Here is a 16,281-nt window from a genome sequence, read left to right on the forward strand (position 1 = left end):
ATATTGTGGAGACAACAACGACGCTCGAATTTTTTAGCGCCAAAAAAAGCCGCCCACATTATTTGGCGCCTAAATGCTTTTGGCGCCAAAAATGGCGCCACATCCGGTAACGCCGACATTTTTTGGCGCAAAAACGTCAAAAAAATGACGCAACTTCCGGCGACACGTATAACGCCGGAAATGACAAGAAAATGTTTGCGCCAAGAAAGTCCGCGCCAAGAATGACGCAATAAAATGAAGCATTTTCAGCCCCCGCGAGCCTAACAGCCCACAGGAAAAAAAGTCAAATTTTAAGGTAAGAAAAAATTTAATTATTCATATGCATTATCCCAAATATGAAACTGACTGTCTGAAAATAAGGAACGTTGAACATCCTGAATCAAGGCAAATAAATGTTTAAACACATTTATTTAGAACTTTATATAAAAGTGCCCAACCATAGCTTAGAGTGTCACAGAAAATAAGACTTACTTACCCCAGGACACTCATCTACATGTAGTAGAAAGCCAAACCAGTACTGAAACGAGAATCAGTAGAGGTAATGGTATATATAAGAGTATATCGTCGATCTGAAAAGGGAGGTAAGAGATGAATCTCTACGACCGATAACAGAGAACCTATGAAATAGACCCCGTAGAAGGAGATCATTGAATTCAAATAGGCAATACTCTCCTCACATCCCTCTGACATTCACTGCACGCTGAGAGGAAAACCGGGCTCCAACCTGCTGCGGAACGCATATCAACGTAGAATCTAGCACAAACTTACTTCACCACCTCCACAGGAGGCAAAGTTTGTAAAACTGATTTGTGGGTGTGGTGAGGGGTGTATTTATAGGCATTTTGAGGTTTGGGAAACTTTGCCCTTCCTGGTAGGAATGTATATCCCATACGTCACTAGCTCATGGACTCTTGCTAATTACATGAAAGAAATGATGCCTTTTTAAGAGTTCTTTCCTATAATTTGCATCCATACACTTCAAGACAGCCATGCTTTGTTTAGCTCTGCAAGTGGAAACCAAGAAAACCATATAAATACTTGAGTTTTTGCTTATAAACCACGTTTTCATTCAATCACGTGTTGTATAAATGTGTAAATCTGTTTCCTTTCATCTGTTTATACTTCAGTTTTGTGTAATTGCTGTTGTCGGGTGCTCAAATAAAGGATTACTGTCATAAAACACATGTACTTTTTTTTCTGTGTGACCCACTGTCTTGGCTGTTTTCACAATGTCATTCGCCAGCAAGCAGATGTAGAACTTTTGTAGCGGTATGAATTAGCATGAGCGTGACAAGTCAGCTTGTTTTCTGAAAAGCAATTTCACACAATATGCCTTCAGTAAGCCTGCTGAAGGCATGAAGAATGCAAGCATGTATTTCGTTTCCTGCAACAATCTATGCTCCAGGTGTGGCATAAGTGACAATATACACCTGTTATTTATGCTGCTTTGTGTGATTTGGAATAGCAAGCACCTGTGTGAATTTCAAAATGATTTGGCAATACCGTTTCCTATGAAACATTGTTAGGCTCTTTGCAACCATTAGTCCTAACTAATTTAAACTCCTTTCTGCCTGCATTCTGCTGACTAAAATTGCCCCTACCCAACAATCTAATCTAATTATAAATTTGCTGTCAGAAAGAGTGAATTGCACTGTGTGAGCATGCTGAGAAAGCACTGGGACAAGCAGTTGCCTTCTGATTGGCTAAACTGCTTGCTAATAATTAAAATAAAACATAACATATTACTGGCCCTAAAGATTGTATTGCACTATTATATTAGGTTTACTTTACCTCTAAGAGTTTTTAATATTCTATCTAATTGCAGACAATTTTGGTTAATTTGAATTACTTTTGCTTTTAGTTTAAAATATTATTATTATGCTTTATTCATAACATGCCACCACATTACACAGCACTATACAAAGGTGCAATAAACTGGTATGACAGCAAAACCAGACATAAATTAACATATTGACAAAGGAGTTAAGAGCCTAAAAAGTGGGTGTTTAATTTGGATGGTAGAGACAAATGACTATTGGTGGTCTGAACATAAGGAGAATGGAAGGTTTGTTATAGAATTAGAGCCTGTGCTTTTACATTGAAACATAGAATTTGAAGGTAGATAAGAACCAAAAAGGCCCATCAAGTCTACCCATATTACATGTTACTTTTTCTTAGAATAGCCTTATGCATGTTCTGAATTCGATTACAGTCTTTGTGTTTACCACCTCAATTGGAAGTTTATTCCATGAATCCACCACCCTTTCTGTAAAAAAATGCTTCCTCACATTTCTCCTGAATCTGCTACTCTCTAACTTTAGATTGTGGCCCGTTGTTTTGGCATTTATTTTTTTGTGGAAAATGCTTTCAGCAAGTGATATGTTACTTTGGATAATTGAGGTTTTCGGGAGGTATGAAGATCATGGTGGTGGGGTTTTCTGAAAGAGTAAAATGAGTGTCAAAAATAAATCACAAGTTGAGTGTAGATGGAGTGTGTAGCGTTACAAAGGGATTAGGGTTAGGAATTTTATTCTGCTGGCTATCAAGGCCAGTAAAGAGACCATATTGGAGGATCGGCTACTAATAAATGGTCGGTGAGAAAAATGAGTCTGACTGAGGAATTTAAAGGGACACTCAAGTCAAAATTAAACTTTCATAATTCAGATAGATCATGCAATTTTAAACAACTTTCCCGTTTATTTCCATTAACAAAATGTGCACAGTCTTTATATATTTACAATTTTTAAATCACCAACTCTTTCTGAGCATGTGTAAAAATTCACAGAATATACGTGTAAGCATTTGTGATTGGCTGATGGCTGTCAGATGATAAAGGAGGAGTAGAAAAAGACAACTTTGTCAGAAAAAAATCTACTACTCAGACTAAGTTCAGACCAAGTGCTATTTCATTGTCTTTTTATCGTGCATTTGCCGATTATGCAAATCTACTGTTTTTACTGGTCCTTTAAAGGGATACTAAACCCAAATTTTAGGTTCAGCACCCTGGATAGCGCTTGCTTATTGGTGGCTACATTTAAGCCACTAATCAACAAGCGCTACCAAGACGCTGAACCAAAAATAAGCCAGCTCCTAAGCTTTAAATTTCTGCTTTTCAAATAAAGATAGCAAGAGAACGAAGAAAATTTGATAATAGGAGTCAATTAGAAAGTTGTTTAAATTTGCATGCTCTATCAGAATCAGTAAAGAAAAAAAAATGGGTTTAGTATCCCTTTAAAAAGAAAAGAAAGCAGGAGCATGCAAGGCCAGTTAGTAATAGGTTGCAATAGGTGAGGCAGCAAATGATGAGAGTGAATTAGCTTTTAGTGGCGTAGGAAGGCATGGAATTTGAAGTTATATATGTAAATATCTATATCTTAACTCCATAGTAAAACGTTGAATATTAAAATAAACCCTTTGACAATAACTTCATTTCTGGATCTATTTGGGATCAGCTTGCACAGGTAGCTATATACATTCTAATTTGAAGAAGAAATAATCTTTTGACCAAAAACATGATAAGGTTCATGCCATTAAAACATTTGATAACTAGGGACATTAAAAATATTAAAGATGAAAAAATTAACAATGTACATAACAATCTCACAGGAAAACAACTTAAAACCATTAGAGATTAGGAACAAAATGAAAACATAGTGCTGAAGCCGGCAGACAAAGGGGGGGGGGGTATAGTTATCCTTAATCATGTAGATTATGATAAAATGTGTGAAACTATTCTGGGAGATATTGATACGTATAGTAAATTAGCAAAAAATCCCACAACACAATTTAATGTACAATTAAAAGAGATTCTAGATAAGGCAAGTACAGAGGGGATATTAAACAAAAAAGAAAGAGATGATTTACTAATAGTAACACCAAAAATACCATTACTGTACTGTCTTCCAAAGATTCATAAATCACTGGTTGCACCACCAGGTAGACCGATAGTGTCGGCAATCAATTCCATTACTTCAAATATCTCTGAATATATTGATGTATATCTACAGAAATACGTCAAGAATTTACCTTCATTTCTAAAAGTTTCCACAGAAGTACTAAAATTGGTAGAGAATATGAAATGGGAAGATAACTATTGGTTTGGAACATGCCACGTAGCATCTCTCTTTTCGTGTATTTTACATAAAGATGGATTAGAGGCAGTAAAACACTTTCTAGATAAAGATGACTCTGTTAAACCTCTCCAGAAATCATTAATTTTGGAGTGTATTAATTTCATATTAACACATAATTATTTCAGTTATAATAATGAATTTTATATAGAAAACTGTGGAACAGCAATGGGGACCAGATTTGCCCCAAGTTATGCAAACCTCTTTATGGGGCTGTGGGAGAATTTTTTTTAGAATCAAGCATACTTGCGGCAAATCCGGTCCTGCATAGACGCTATATCGATTATATAGTATTAATCTGGAAAGGAAGTCAATTGAGAATTTACAGAATTTATAGCAGAAATGAATACTATTAATACAAATCTTAAATTTACAAGTGAAATCAGCAATGAAAAAATAAGCTTTTTGGATTTAGAAATATACATCTCCAATAATACTATCAATACCAGAACACACTTTAAGGCCATAGACGCCAACAACTATATACATCAGACCAGCTGCCACTACCAGAAGTGGAAAAACAATATCCCTAAGGTACAGTTATTAAGAATTCGAAAAAATTGTAGTAGTGACAAGGATTTCGACAAACAATCAGAGATTTTAAAGGATACATTTCTAGCCAGAGGATACAAAGAAACAGATATTATAGCAATTCAAGAGGAAATAAAATTAAAAGATAGAAAAGAACTGTTAATAAAAAAAGAGACACCTAAAATATCCGATAATAAAGAACTTTTTATTCCATTCATCACTAAATAGTCATAATAATGTATATATGTATGATGTATAATTTAATGTTCAATGTATACACACAAATAAAAATGTCACTGTTGAAAGCAGTCTTATTTACTCTTTTCATGGTTGTGAACCCTGTTTGTAGATTCTAGTTACACCATGAAATAATTTTTTTGGGGGGATTTTAACACATGATGGTTACAGATAATGGCTATAACACCATCATACAAACCCCCATTTTAGTGTAAAGCGCTTATGGACTTCCATTAACTTACCATGAGTAGAGGTAGTTTCAGTGCTTTATTTCGAGCCATCTAATTGAGAAGTTACAATACATTTAAACATAGTGATAAAAGGAAGAACTTTACACAAATTTACCTTACTTCATCGAATAGGCTGTTCATCTCACTGACAAGTCTCTGGTTTTCTTGTTCAAACTGTCAAACAAAATGCACAAAAAATAAGCAAAATATTCTTTCAATGCTTTAAAATTACCAGTTTATTTACACCGTTTTTCTTACAGCCCCGGCTGGATATAAGAAACCCTAATATGGTATTCAAATTTAGCAAAAATGATCACTATCTCAGTCTTAGCGCTACATAGAATTCCCTATTTGGCTTTATCTGATACCTACTGCAAAACAATGTATTTTATATTAACATTATGACTGTGGTTTGCCTTGTTGTCTACAGACTCAAGACCAGATTGGCTTCTCCAAATAAGGCAATTGGCAGGTGGAGTTAGGCTATTGAAAATGTTACTTTGTTGTTTTTAAAACATTTAGAATTGGCAGCTTTACTATTCTACTGCAACACAACTTGCAAATACAAGGTGTTTACTGTTTCCTTAAGAAGACATATCACTGTTAGAGTCTGAGGAGGAGAGTGTCCCCTTGGCTAACCAGTGCCACCAGACTTGAGTTTGAAGTTGTATTACAAATACTCTTACAATCAGCATGCATTGCATATGTTTGAAAATCCATGTTTTCTTCAATTTATTTGTCAAAGATCAAAAACTTTATGTATTGCAAAATCAGCAAAGCTCCAAACTGCCAAAAGTATGTGAAGCAAGAAGCAACAGTGAGCTCAACTGTCCCTCACTTTGTAGAAAATTGAATACAATTAGCTTTTTACCCTGAACTTTTATTTACGCTAATACCCTGGAGTGCTTCTTATTTGGTGGATAGCTAACTATCTAAATGGCTAATTCACAAGCTACAAATTAACAACATTAACTGGAAAGTGTACAAATAAATTAACTTCCTAATTATCTAATTAAGCTGTTTAAAGACTACAGTAAAAAATACAAAACAAACAAAAAGGCTAATAAGTGAGCCATATATAAACAAGTAAATATATGTCTTACTATGTTCACACAGAAATAGTTAAAGGGACAGCTAACACCAACATTGTTATTGTTTAAAAAGATAGATAAACGGCTTTACTACCCATTCCCCAGCTTTGCACAACCAACATTGTTATATTAATATACTTTATATCCTTTAAACCTCTAAATATTTGCCTGTTTCTAAGTCACTAAAGACAGCCTCTTATCACATGCTTTTTTATTTTTTTATTAGCTTTTCACAACAGGGGAGTGCTAATTCATTTGAGCCATATAGATTACATTGTGCTCACGCCCGTGAGTTGTGGTAGACACTGCACTAATTGTATAAAATGCAAGTCAATAGATAATAAATAAAAAGTCATGTCATGAGGGGGCTGTCAGAAAAAGCTTAAATACAAGGAAATCACAGAGGTAAAAACTTAAATTATGCTTACCTGATATTTTTCTTTTCTTCAGATGGAAAGAGTCAACAGCTGCATTCATTACTTTTGGGAATTCAGAACCTGGCCACCAGGAGGAGGCAAAGACACCCCAGCCAAAGGCTTAAATACCTCCCCCACTTCCCTCATCCCCCAGTCATTCTGCCGAAGGAACAAGGAACAGTAGAATAAATATCAGGGTGAAAAGGTGCCAGAAGAACAAAAATAACAGACGCCCCAACGAAAAATTATGGGCGGGGAGCTGTGGACTCTTTCCATCTGAAGAAAAGAAAATGATCAGGTAAGCATAATTTAAGTTTTATAAATGGAAAGAGTCCACAGCTGCATTCATTACTTTTGGGAAAACAATACCCAAGCTATAGAGGACACTGAGGGCACCAGGCCTGAAAACCCCTACCCAACAAAATCCTGCTTCGTCCGAACAACTTTGAAAAAAGGAAAAGGCCCAAGGACATTGACCCGCAGATAATCCACAAGCCTTGCTAGAGACCGCAGGAACTAGACTCGACTGAGTCAACAGCCTCCAAGAGACACCGTCGCCCAGCAGTCGGTCTCCAAACAACACACCCCTTACTAAAGAAAGGGAACAAACTACCGGATTCTTTCACAAAGAAGAAAAGACACAGAGAAAACATGATTGTTCTTGTAAAGCGCGGCTAATCCCCCTTAAGGGACTCAAGGTGCTGCTCATTTTATCAACCTTGAAAAGAGGAAAGGCTGAGCAGACCTTGCTGAGGATCGAACTTGCAACCCTTGGTTTGCTACAGTGCAGAGTAGCCACAGTGCATTAGTATGCTGAGCTAGCTGAGCATAAGGAAATCAAGAAAAAAAAATCTAAAAAAGGGCACAAACACAGAAAAAAACAGAGAAACCGGGTCAGGCTAACAGAGACCCAACCAGTCTCCCCAGAAATACAGAAACTACGTGATAAGGCCGGGAATCTGAAACAGAGAGAGGATCTTCACCTAACACAGTGCAACCGCACTCTAGAAGCAACTAAAGACGAAGGTACCCAAGTCACAAAAATGTAGCTCAGAATACCGAAATATTCAGAAACTAAACCTCGTGCAGCAAGCTCAGATAGATCTGACGAACAACACCTGAAGCAAAATCACTGCACGCAGCAGTCATCTAAAAATGACTCTGAAACTTAAATACTTGCAGGGCAAGTAGAAAGCAGCTGAAGATATGATAACGTTGCAGGCTATCTAAGAGTCGCCAGTCCTTCCCACAAATCTTGAACGTGGAGAAAGAAGAAACCTCAAAAGAGGCTTACCGTATCTCGAATGCTTTGAGGACGAAATAGCAGAGCACCAGATCTCAGATCCTGCTCCAACACCGGACAAGCCCAAGCGACATACATGTCTGTCAAGGTAACTGAGTATTATTAAATAATATACAAAGATATACTTATATTATTTAATAAATCTATGGTATTGTACACCAAATAATTCATTTCATGGGTAAAACTCCAAAAATCACTGTGTGTAAACCAACCCCCCTCTCTCACTAAATATGCAAAATTACAATGCATCTAGGTGAGGACAAAGTGAAGACATTTGGCCTAATAAGCTCAGGCAGTCATTTCAAAGAAAGAACAAAGGCTTAGACTGCTGTATAGATAAGACCAGTGAACCATTTCAAAGTAATATTAACATGATGGAGCCTCAGAAGTGTATACCCATATATGAGCTTCCTGCCCATAGATGAGTAATGAACTCACAGGCCTGGGAAGTTATAGACGGTTCGTCTATGAGAATGTTTGAATTTACAAACATCTTCAAGGAATTGTGGCTTTTACCAACTACCTATTAAATGATCCCCTGTTGAGCTACATACACATCTTGCCCAGCCATGTGTCCCTGTTGTATTTGAATCAACATCTGTACTAGCTAAGCAAAAGCACGTCTTGCATTTTAACTCTCAAATTCATTTTTAGAATACCGCCTGTATAATTTTAAATACGGTATAGAAATGTGTATTTGTGGACCTAAGAAGCAGTGACAAATAGCAACATATTAGATAAATATTTGCTGAGATTGATCAATATTGCAAATAGATATATGAATGTTTGACATTTCTAACAATTATTTCTTTGTGTTGCAGACAGCAGGATGTCCTATGAATGTTGGTCATGGGCATCAATCTATACATTCAATAAGAGGTGTACTGAATATGAAATATGCTGTGGTTTTATATGAATAAAATAACCAAATGCTATTTTTAAATGGATTTTAAGATAATAATTACCAGCATAAATTGCTTATTAATATGATTATTAAAAATATGCTTATGGCTAGTATTGAAGTCATCAGAGAAAATAGCACTATATGGTCCTATGAATATTAAACACATAGTTTATTAATATCAAATTATAGTGTACATATTAAAAATATACAAGAATCTGTAATTTTCTGTTGGCAGTGTTGAAAATGAAGCTGTTTGTTTTTGTCATGTTGCCCCCGGTGTTGTGATGCGAGAATTACAGCCAAAGATTTGACTGTTTACAAAGATGCATTTCCCTAGTAACCATGCATTACCAGTGAACCAATGGAGGGATGAGCTTTCGTTAAGGGCCTAACCAATTCACCAATGATGGGACAGAATAAAAAGGGGTGGGGTTATATCACATGAATTTAACTCCAAGTATGGAGATAGTCTGGGCTGTCTTTTCTGCTAACTGGTGATTGATAATTGCTGCCTGGAATACGGTCACTATAAGCAAAATTGGGTACCCCTTCTTATTCACATTGCAAAATACTTATTTTGTTTTTCTGAGGTGAATTGGACTTGTTGATAATTCTGGAAGCTGAATTATTCATTGCTTAACTGGTAAAGTATAAGAGGTTGCTAAATAAAGGTAATATTTAAAACAAATATATTCATTATTGCTGCAATAAATAGGCTTAAAAGAACATTTAGTATTTTTAGTTTGCATTCATAGTCCGGTATAGTGTTAAACTAATCATTAGTGCTAAGTAATTTATTTTTGCAAATATATATATATATATATATATATATATATATATATATATATATATATAAAAATATATATTAGAATTTACTTTACTGCTACTAAAGAATGTATTCAGCCTAGATAAATTGGCATATAAACTGGCTGTTTACATTTAGAATATATATCCCTTCTGGTATTTTAATTAGAGTGTATATTGTTCTATTGTTTAACTAAGCACTGTTAAAGTATAGTTGTCTGGGAGTTAGTGACCCATACTGTAATATTTCATTGTGGTGAGGTAATGCAATTCAATTGTGAATAAGGTTAATAAATAAGGTAATTTTTTATGATATTTGCATAGCATATTAAAATAGTTCAAACTTGTATAGTGTTGATGCATATCTGGTTTTCTATAAATATAATTCAATGTGTCTATAAATTTTAACTAATGCAAAGAATTTACGCCAGCATTAACAGGTCCTAATGCTGCTTTTTTACGCCCGCTGGTATTACGAGTCTTGCAGGTATAATGTCACCGCACACTTTTTTGGCCTTACCGCAAACCGACTTACGTAAAAGTTCGTAAAGCCTTTTTTTCTATGGGACTTCCATAGCGCTGGTATTACGAGTTTGCCAAAAAGTGAGCGGTACACCCTATCCTGTCAAGATTCGTACTGCATTCTAAAGTCAGTAGTTATGAGTTTTACACTACAACGCTGTAGCATAAAACTCATAACTAAAGTGCTAAAAAGTACACTAACACCCATAAACTACCTATTAACCCCTAAACCGAGGCCCTCCCGCATCGCAAATACTAAAATAAAATTTTTAACCCCTAATCTGCCGCTGCAGACATCGCGCGCCACTAGAATAAACATATTAACCCCTAAACCGCCGCACTCCGGCCTCGCAAACACTAGTTAAATATTATTAACCCCTAATCTGCCACCCCTAACATCGCTGCCACCTACATTATACTTATTAACCCCTAATCTTCCGCTCCGGACATCGCCGCCACCTACATTATATTTATTAACCCCTAATCTGCTGCCCCCAACATCGCCGCCACCATTCTAAATTTATTAACCCTTTAATCCTAAAACTAACCCTAACACCCCCTAACTTAAATATAATTTAAATAAATCGAAATAAAATTACTATCATTAACTAAATTATTCCTATTTAAAACTAAATACTTACCTGTAAAATAAACCCTAACCTAGCTACAATATAACTAATAGTTACATTGTATCTAGCTTAGGCTTTATTTTTATTTTACAGGCAAGTTTGTATTTATTTTAAAGAGGTAGAATAGTTACTAAATAGTTATTAACTATTTAATAACTACCTAGCTAAAATAAATACAAATTTACCTGTAAAATAAAATCTAACCTAAGTTACACTAACACTACAATTAATTAAATTGGTTAAATCACAACCCCCCCACTTAATTACAGAAAATAAAAAACAAATAACAAGATCTTTAAACTAATTACACCTAATCTAATAGCCCTATCAAAATAAAAAAAGCCCCCCCAAAATAAAAAACCTATAGCCTAAACTAAACTACTGATAGCCCCGCAAAAGGGCCTTTTGCGGGGCATTGCCTAAAATAAATCAGCTCTTTTACCTGTAAAAATAAATAAATACAAACAACCCCCCAACAGTAAAACCCACCACCCACACAACCAACCCCCCAAATAAAAACCTAACTAAAAAAACTTAAGCTCCCCATTGCCCTGAAAAGGTCATTTGGATGGGCATTGCCCTTAAAAGGGCATTTAGCTCTATTGCTGCCCAAAGCCCTAACCTAAAAAATAAACTCACCCATTACAACCTTAAAAAATCCTAACACTAACCCCCGAAGATTCACTTACCGGGAGAAGTCTTCATCCAAGCAGCAAGATGTCCTCAACGAAGCCGGCAGAAGTGGTCCTCCAGACGGGCAGAAGTCTTCATCCAGACGGCATCTTCTATCTTCATTCTTCCGACGCGGAGCGGCTCCATCTTCAAGAAATTTGACGCAGAGCATCCTCTTCAAACGACGGCTTCTTCGGAATGAATATCTCTTTAAGTGACGTCATCCAAGATGGCGTCCCCTAGATTCCGATTGGCTGATAGAATTCTATCAGCCAATCGGAATTAAGGTAAAAAAAATCCTATTGGCTGATGCAATCAGCCAATAGGATTGAACTTCAATTCTATTGGCTGATCCAATCAGCTAATAGGATTGAGCTTGCATTCTATTGGATTCCATTATTAAATATATTGTATTATAACCCGGCCTTATACTGACATTACAGAAATAAGTCACCTGATCCAACCTTCTACACACAGTGCAGGACAATGACCCCCCAGAGAGAGGAAACCCCAGCTCATAAGGAAGACAAACTATCCACTCAAAAGAGAAGGAGAGGAGCACACTCTGTCCGAAGGACAAGTCAGGCCCTAAGGTTTATAACCAGTACCTGAAGGTGGATGTGAACTCTGGCGTTCCTGCTTGCAAGCCCAATGAGCTAGCCCCTATGTCGCAACATAGGGTCCCTGAAAAAACTGGGTCGTCCCGAACCAGTCCACAGGATCATAAGTCTCCAGACATCCAAGAAGGATCCAAGACAAGAACCCTGGACCCAGAATCATCCTAGAATGAACGACACCCCCAGGGAACCCAAGATACCCACATCTGAAGCAATCAGACCTCACAGGGGATGATAATCGGGGAACCCGGAGAATGGGTACACGACTCACTCGTAATTTCCAGCCCAAAGGGTAGAGAACACCCTTGGCCGGAGGTCAACACCCCCCCAACAAGGTGCTAGGCCGCAACAAAGTCACACAATTTCTCTAGAGCCCAAAGGCCCCAAGGGCAGCACAAAGGGAAATGAGAACAAGAACAGAGCCACCCGAAAGAGAGTAGAACAGAAAGGCTAGTCTCCATAATCCTTTCAGATAATAATCCTTCCAGAGGACCACACCCAAGGGAGATGAATGCAAAGCATCCCAAACTCAGGCAGAAAAACATCCCCTAAGCAAAAAGCTTGGAAAAAGAGACAACACCTCCTATTGCCCCTGATATGGAGACGACTAACTCCCAAAGGAGACAGAGCATCACGGTCTTTATTTCCTAAATAAGCAGCAAAAGATGGCAGAAAAACCGGACGAAGTCCAGAAAGTCTCAACCCAAAGGAAGAGAGCCTCTAAAAGGAACAAGTCCTAAAAGGACACTTCCAAAGAGACCATGAAAGGCAAAACCGTAAGAACGGCGGTATGAAGGACCTAAATCCTCCAAGCCTCCAACCCACAACGGGAAGGAACACTCTAGTTCCCAGAATAATCGGAAAAGACTGAGCATGATGCCGCGGATCTCAACGGAGTCCCGGCCCACTAGATTGAAAGGCGATTGAGGACTGAACCAATCCCCCATGCCCCTAAGCAACCACGGATCATCAAGTTCTCTCAGGATGCTAGTTGAAGCTTGCAAACTAACAAGTAAACAACACAAATCATATTGTGATCACTAGGCTCCCTCACCGGACCAGCAGGACATAAAAAGGCGCCACGTGTCTGAACTAGGCCTCAAAGACAGATTAATTTGTACCCAGTCAGGACCAGCCTGAAACCAAGGGCCACAGCACTGTCTAGGCCACATAGAGTCTCCCCCGAGATGGAGGGATAAAGAACAGTCAGACAGAACATAAGACTAGTACGTCCTTAAAGTAAACAGTGCGACCACAAAATCGCGAGTATCAATTCCAGAGACGAAGTTTCCCTAAGGAAACATCACACAACATGAGCTTTAGACCAAATAAAAATAAGGCAAACCATAGGTTATCGCCCAGGAAGAACGGACAGACCTGCAGGACTAGCCCATCAGGCGTCCGAGACTTCCAAGCTCAGAACTGGAAAAGGATGCAGAAAAAACAAAGACTAAAAGAAGATTACTTCATCCCCTTATGTCTATGCAAGCAAGCCAGTCGAAGATTAAGACTGAGAATCCCCAGACCCATTAAGAGTGGGATCCTCCAGCAACGCCAAAACGTGCCTCAGTAGAACACAAAGGCGTGCCAGACTATAACGAAAGGCGCAACATACCTCCGCCGGGACAAAAGAAAACACCGGTCCCGAAGAAGGATAAGTAATTTGGGTTACCTGCATGCGTAGTAAGAGTTGGTGGTAGGGAACTCGCCTCATGGGAAATAGAATCCCCAGAGGTGGATGGCTCAGTGGGCACCTGATTCCCCGATCCCGAGGAACAGAGCACTCTAAAATGGCATTCGGAACATAACTGATGGGCATGTATCACCTGGGCCAATTCATATTCTTAGCAAGAAGTAGAGTCTCAATCAGAGACATCCGTCTCCAAAAAATCAGAATCCTCCATAACTGCGATATTGAATAAAAAAATGGACCTCATTAGACATAGGCCGTTATGTTCCAAAATGGCCATGAGCCGAAGCAACACTACACAGTAGCAGACAGCATCACATAACAAACATGATTATAAACCCCCCTGTTCAATAACCCCCCTCAGGAAATATTAACCCTTGATTCCGAGATACAAAAAGGAGCCTCACTGAGACCCAAAGTTAAAGTTATCCCCAAAAGATTGTAGCCCCTCACGGATAAACAGTTGTAATTACAATACATCCATGATGAAAGTAAAATGAAACAACCTTACCGGAATCTACGCCGTGGAACAGGAACACGGCCCTTCAAGTGTGACAGATGGAAGTGTCGCTTCTGCCATGGACTTGAGAGAAAAAAGAAGGCAGAGAAACTAGTCAATGCTGATTGCTCGTGGAGCTGTTAATGAGTCGGGATGGTTTCGCAGAAAGACTCTCCCTGCATCTGCGTACTCTAACTTTCACCCACGCTCTCATTGAGAGGCTGACAAGACTACTTAAAACTCCAGTCCCATGCCAAAGAGTACTACCCTCCATAAGAGACAATCAAAAACTTCTGACACTTCTCTGCCAACCTCCTGGGATGAAAGGCATAGAATGACTGGGTCATGAGGGAAGTGGGGGAGGTATTTAAGACTTTGGCTGGGGTGTCTTTGCCTCCTCCTGGTGGCCAGGTTCTGAATTCCCAAAAGTAATGAATGCAGCTGTAGACTCTTTCCATTTATGAAGAAAAAGTGCATTATAACTGTGTTGGCTATGCAAAACTGGGGAATGGGTAATAAAGGGATTACCTATCTTTATAAACAATAAAAAAAATTTGAGTTGACTGTCCCTTTAAATCTGAGCGGTTATCCAGGAATTTAAACTTTCACACCTGTAAATACTTTATTAAAGGGACAATAAATTAAAATGTTATTCCCTTACATATATATATATACACATATAAACACAAATACAAATGTATACATATATATATATATATATGTGTGTATGTGTGTGTGTGTGTATGTGTGTGTGTGTGTGTGTGTGTGTGTGTGTGTGCGCGCGCAATGGAGCCCTTTGCAGTTAAGTAGATGAAAATATGTAAAAACAAATTTATGCAATATTCATATTTAATAAAGTGTTAGTGTATATTTATTGTAAATATTTTACATTCCAATGTTTTATTTACTTAATGACTGCGATGTACCTTGTACATTGCTGGTCGTTAAGGGCTTTTCAGATCACAGTAGCGCAGGTCTTGCCGCGAACGGCAGGACCATGCTACTATGACCTCCCATCCCGCAACAGTCCTCCTAGAATAGAGCGGTCTCAAAATAACAATCCCCATTCAAAGATCAGCAATATACAGAAAATAAGCACTCGCTGGTCTTCTGTCGTCTGTGAAACAAATCTTTTAATGAACAGTAACGTTTCGGGACCAACAGCGTCCCTTCTTCTGACGACGCTTTTGGTACCAAAACGTCACTGTTCATTAAAAGATTTGTTTCACAGACGCCAGAAGACCAGCGAGTGCTTATTTTCAAGGACTTTTATTCAAATTTCTATTAGCACCCTGGCGGTTGGTGTTTGATGTTGGGAGTGCATACACCTTTTTGGTTTTATACTATATATATATATATATATATATATATATATATATATATATATATATATATATAGTACCAAAATACAATCATATATATGTAGAAATAGGTATTTATGAATAAATAGAACAAATTCTTCTATATGAAGAACATTGGAATGTGAAATATTCATATTTTCATGAGAATATGCTGTTGGGTTTGCGCAGCAAGTTAGGCTGATAGGAGCTTTTTCCCAAAAAAAAATTCTCCATTGACTTCTATGGGGCAATATGTGGACACGCATGCGATATTCTAACCATCTTTTTGCACGGGTCATATTAGCGAGCAAAAAGTTTACTCTCAACTCATAATACGAGTGCAACCCAATGAGCACAAAAAGCTTACTTCTAGAGACATTAAGGTTAATTAACGCTCCACTTGTAATCTGGATCTTAATGTTCTAGGTTTCAGTAAGTGCTAGTGCCAAGCAGATACAATGATTATAAACATCTGACTGCAAAGCGTAGAGAACAGAATAACTATATTTTTTGACAGTTACTGTACTGCGGCTGGCTAGCCTCACATACTGGCTTGCAGCAGCAGCAGCATGAGATACACGCTGATGTTCAACATTCCGATACTTCTGCACTGCCTCACTACTGAAGCATGCAGAAATAGCACAGGCGCGCTGAAACATGGCTCAG

At 37.8% G+C, this 16,281-nt stretch overlaps 1 protein-coding gene across 1 annotated transcript in view; it reads right to left on the minus strand.

Moving 5' to 3' along the window:
* The window catches only part of STX18 (syntaxin 18), a 523,329-nt gene that overhangs the window by 61,509 nt on the left and 445,539 nt on the right, over positions 1–16,281 (minus strand). The window contains exon 8 of the mRNA XM_053704146.1: positions 5,244–5,302. Within this exon, the coding sequence (XP_053560121.1) occupies positions 5,244–5,302 (59 nt within the window). The remainder of the gene's footprint in view (positions 1–5,243; positions 5,303–16,281) is intronic.

The sequence above is a fragment of the Bombina bombina genome, chromosome 2 (assembly GCF_027579735.1).
Source record: "Bombina bombina isolate aBomBom1 chromosome 2, aBomBom1.pri, whole genome shotgun sequence".
NCBI classification, from domain to species: Eukaryota; Metazoa; Chordata; class Amphibia; order Anura; family Bombinatoridae; genus Bombina; species Bombina bombina.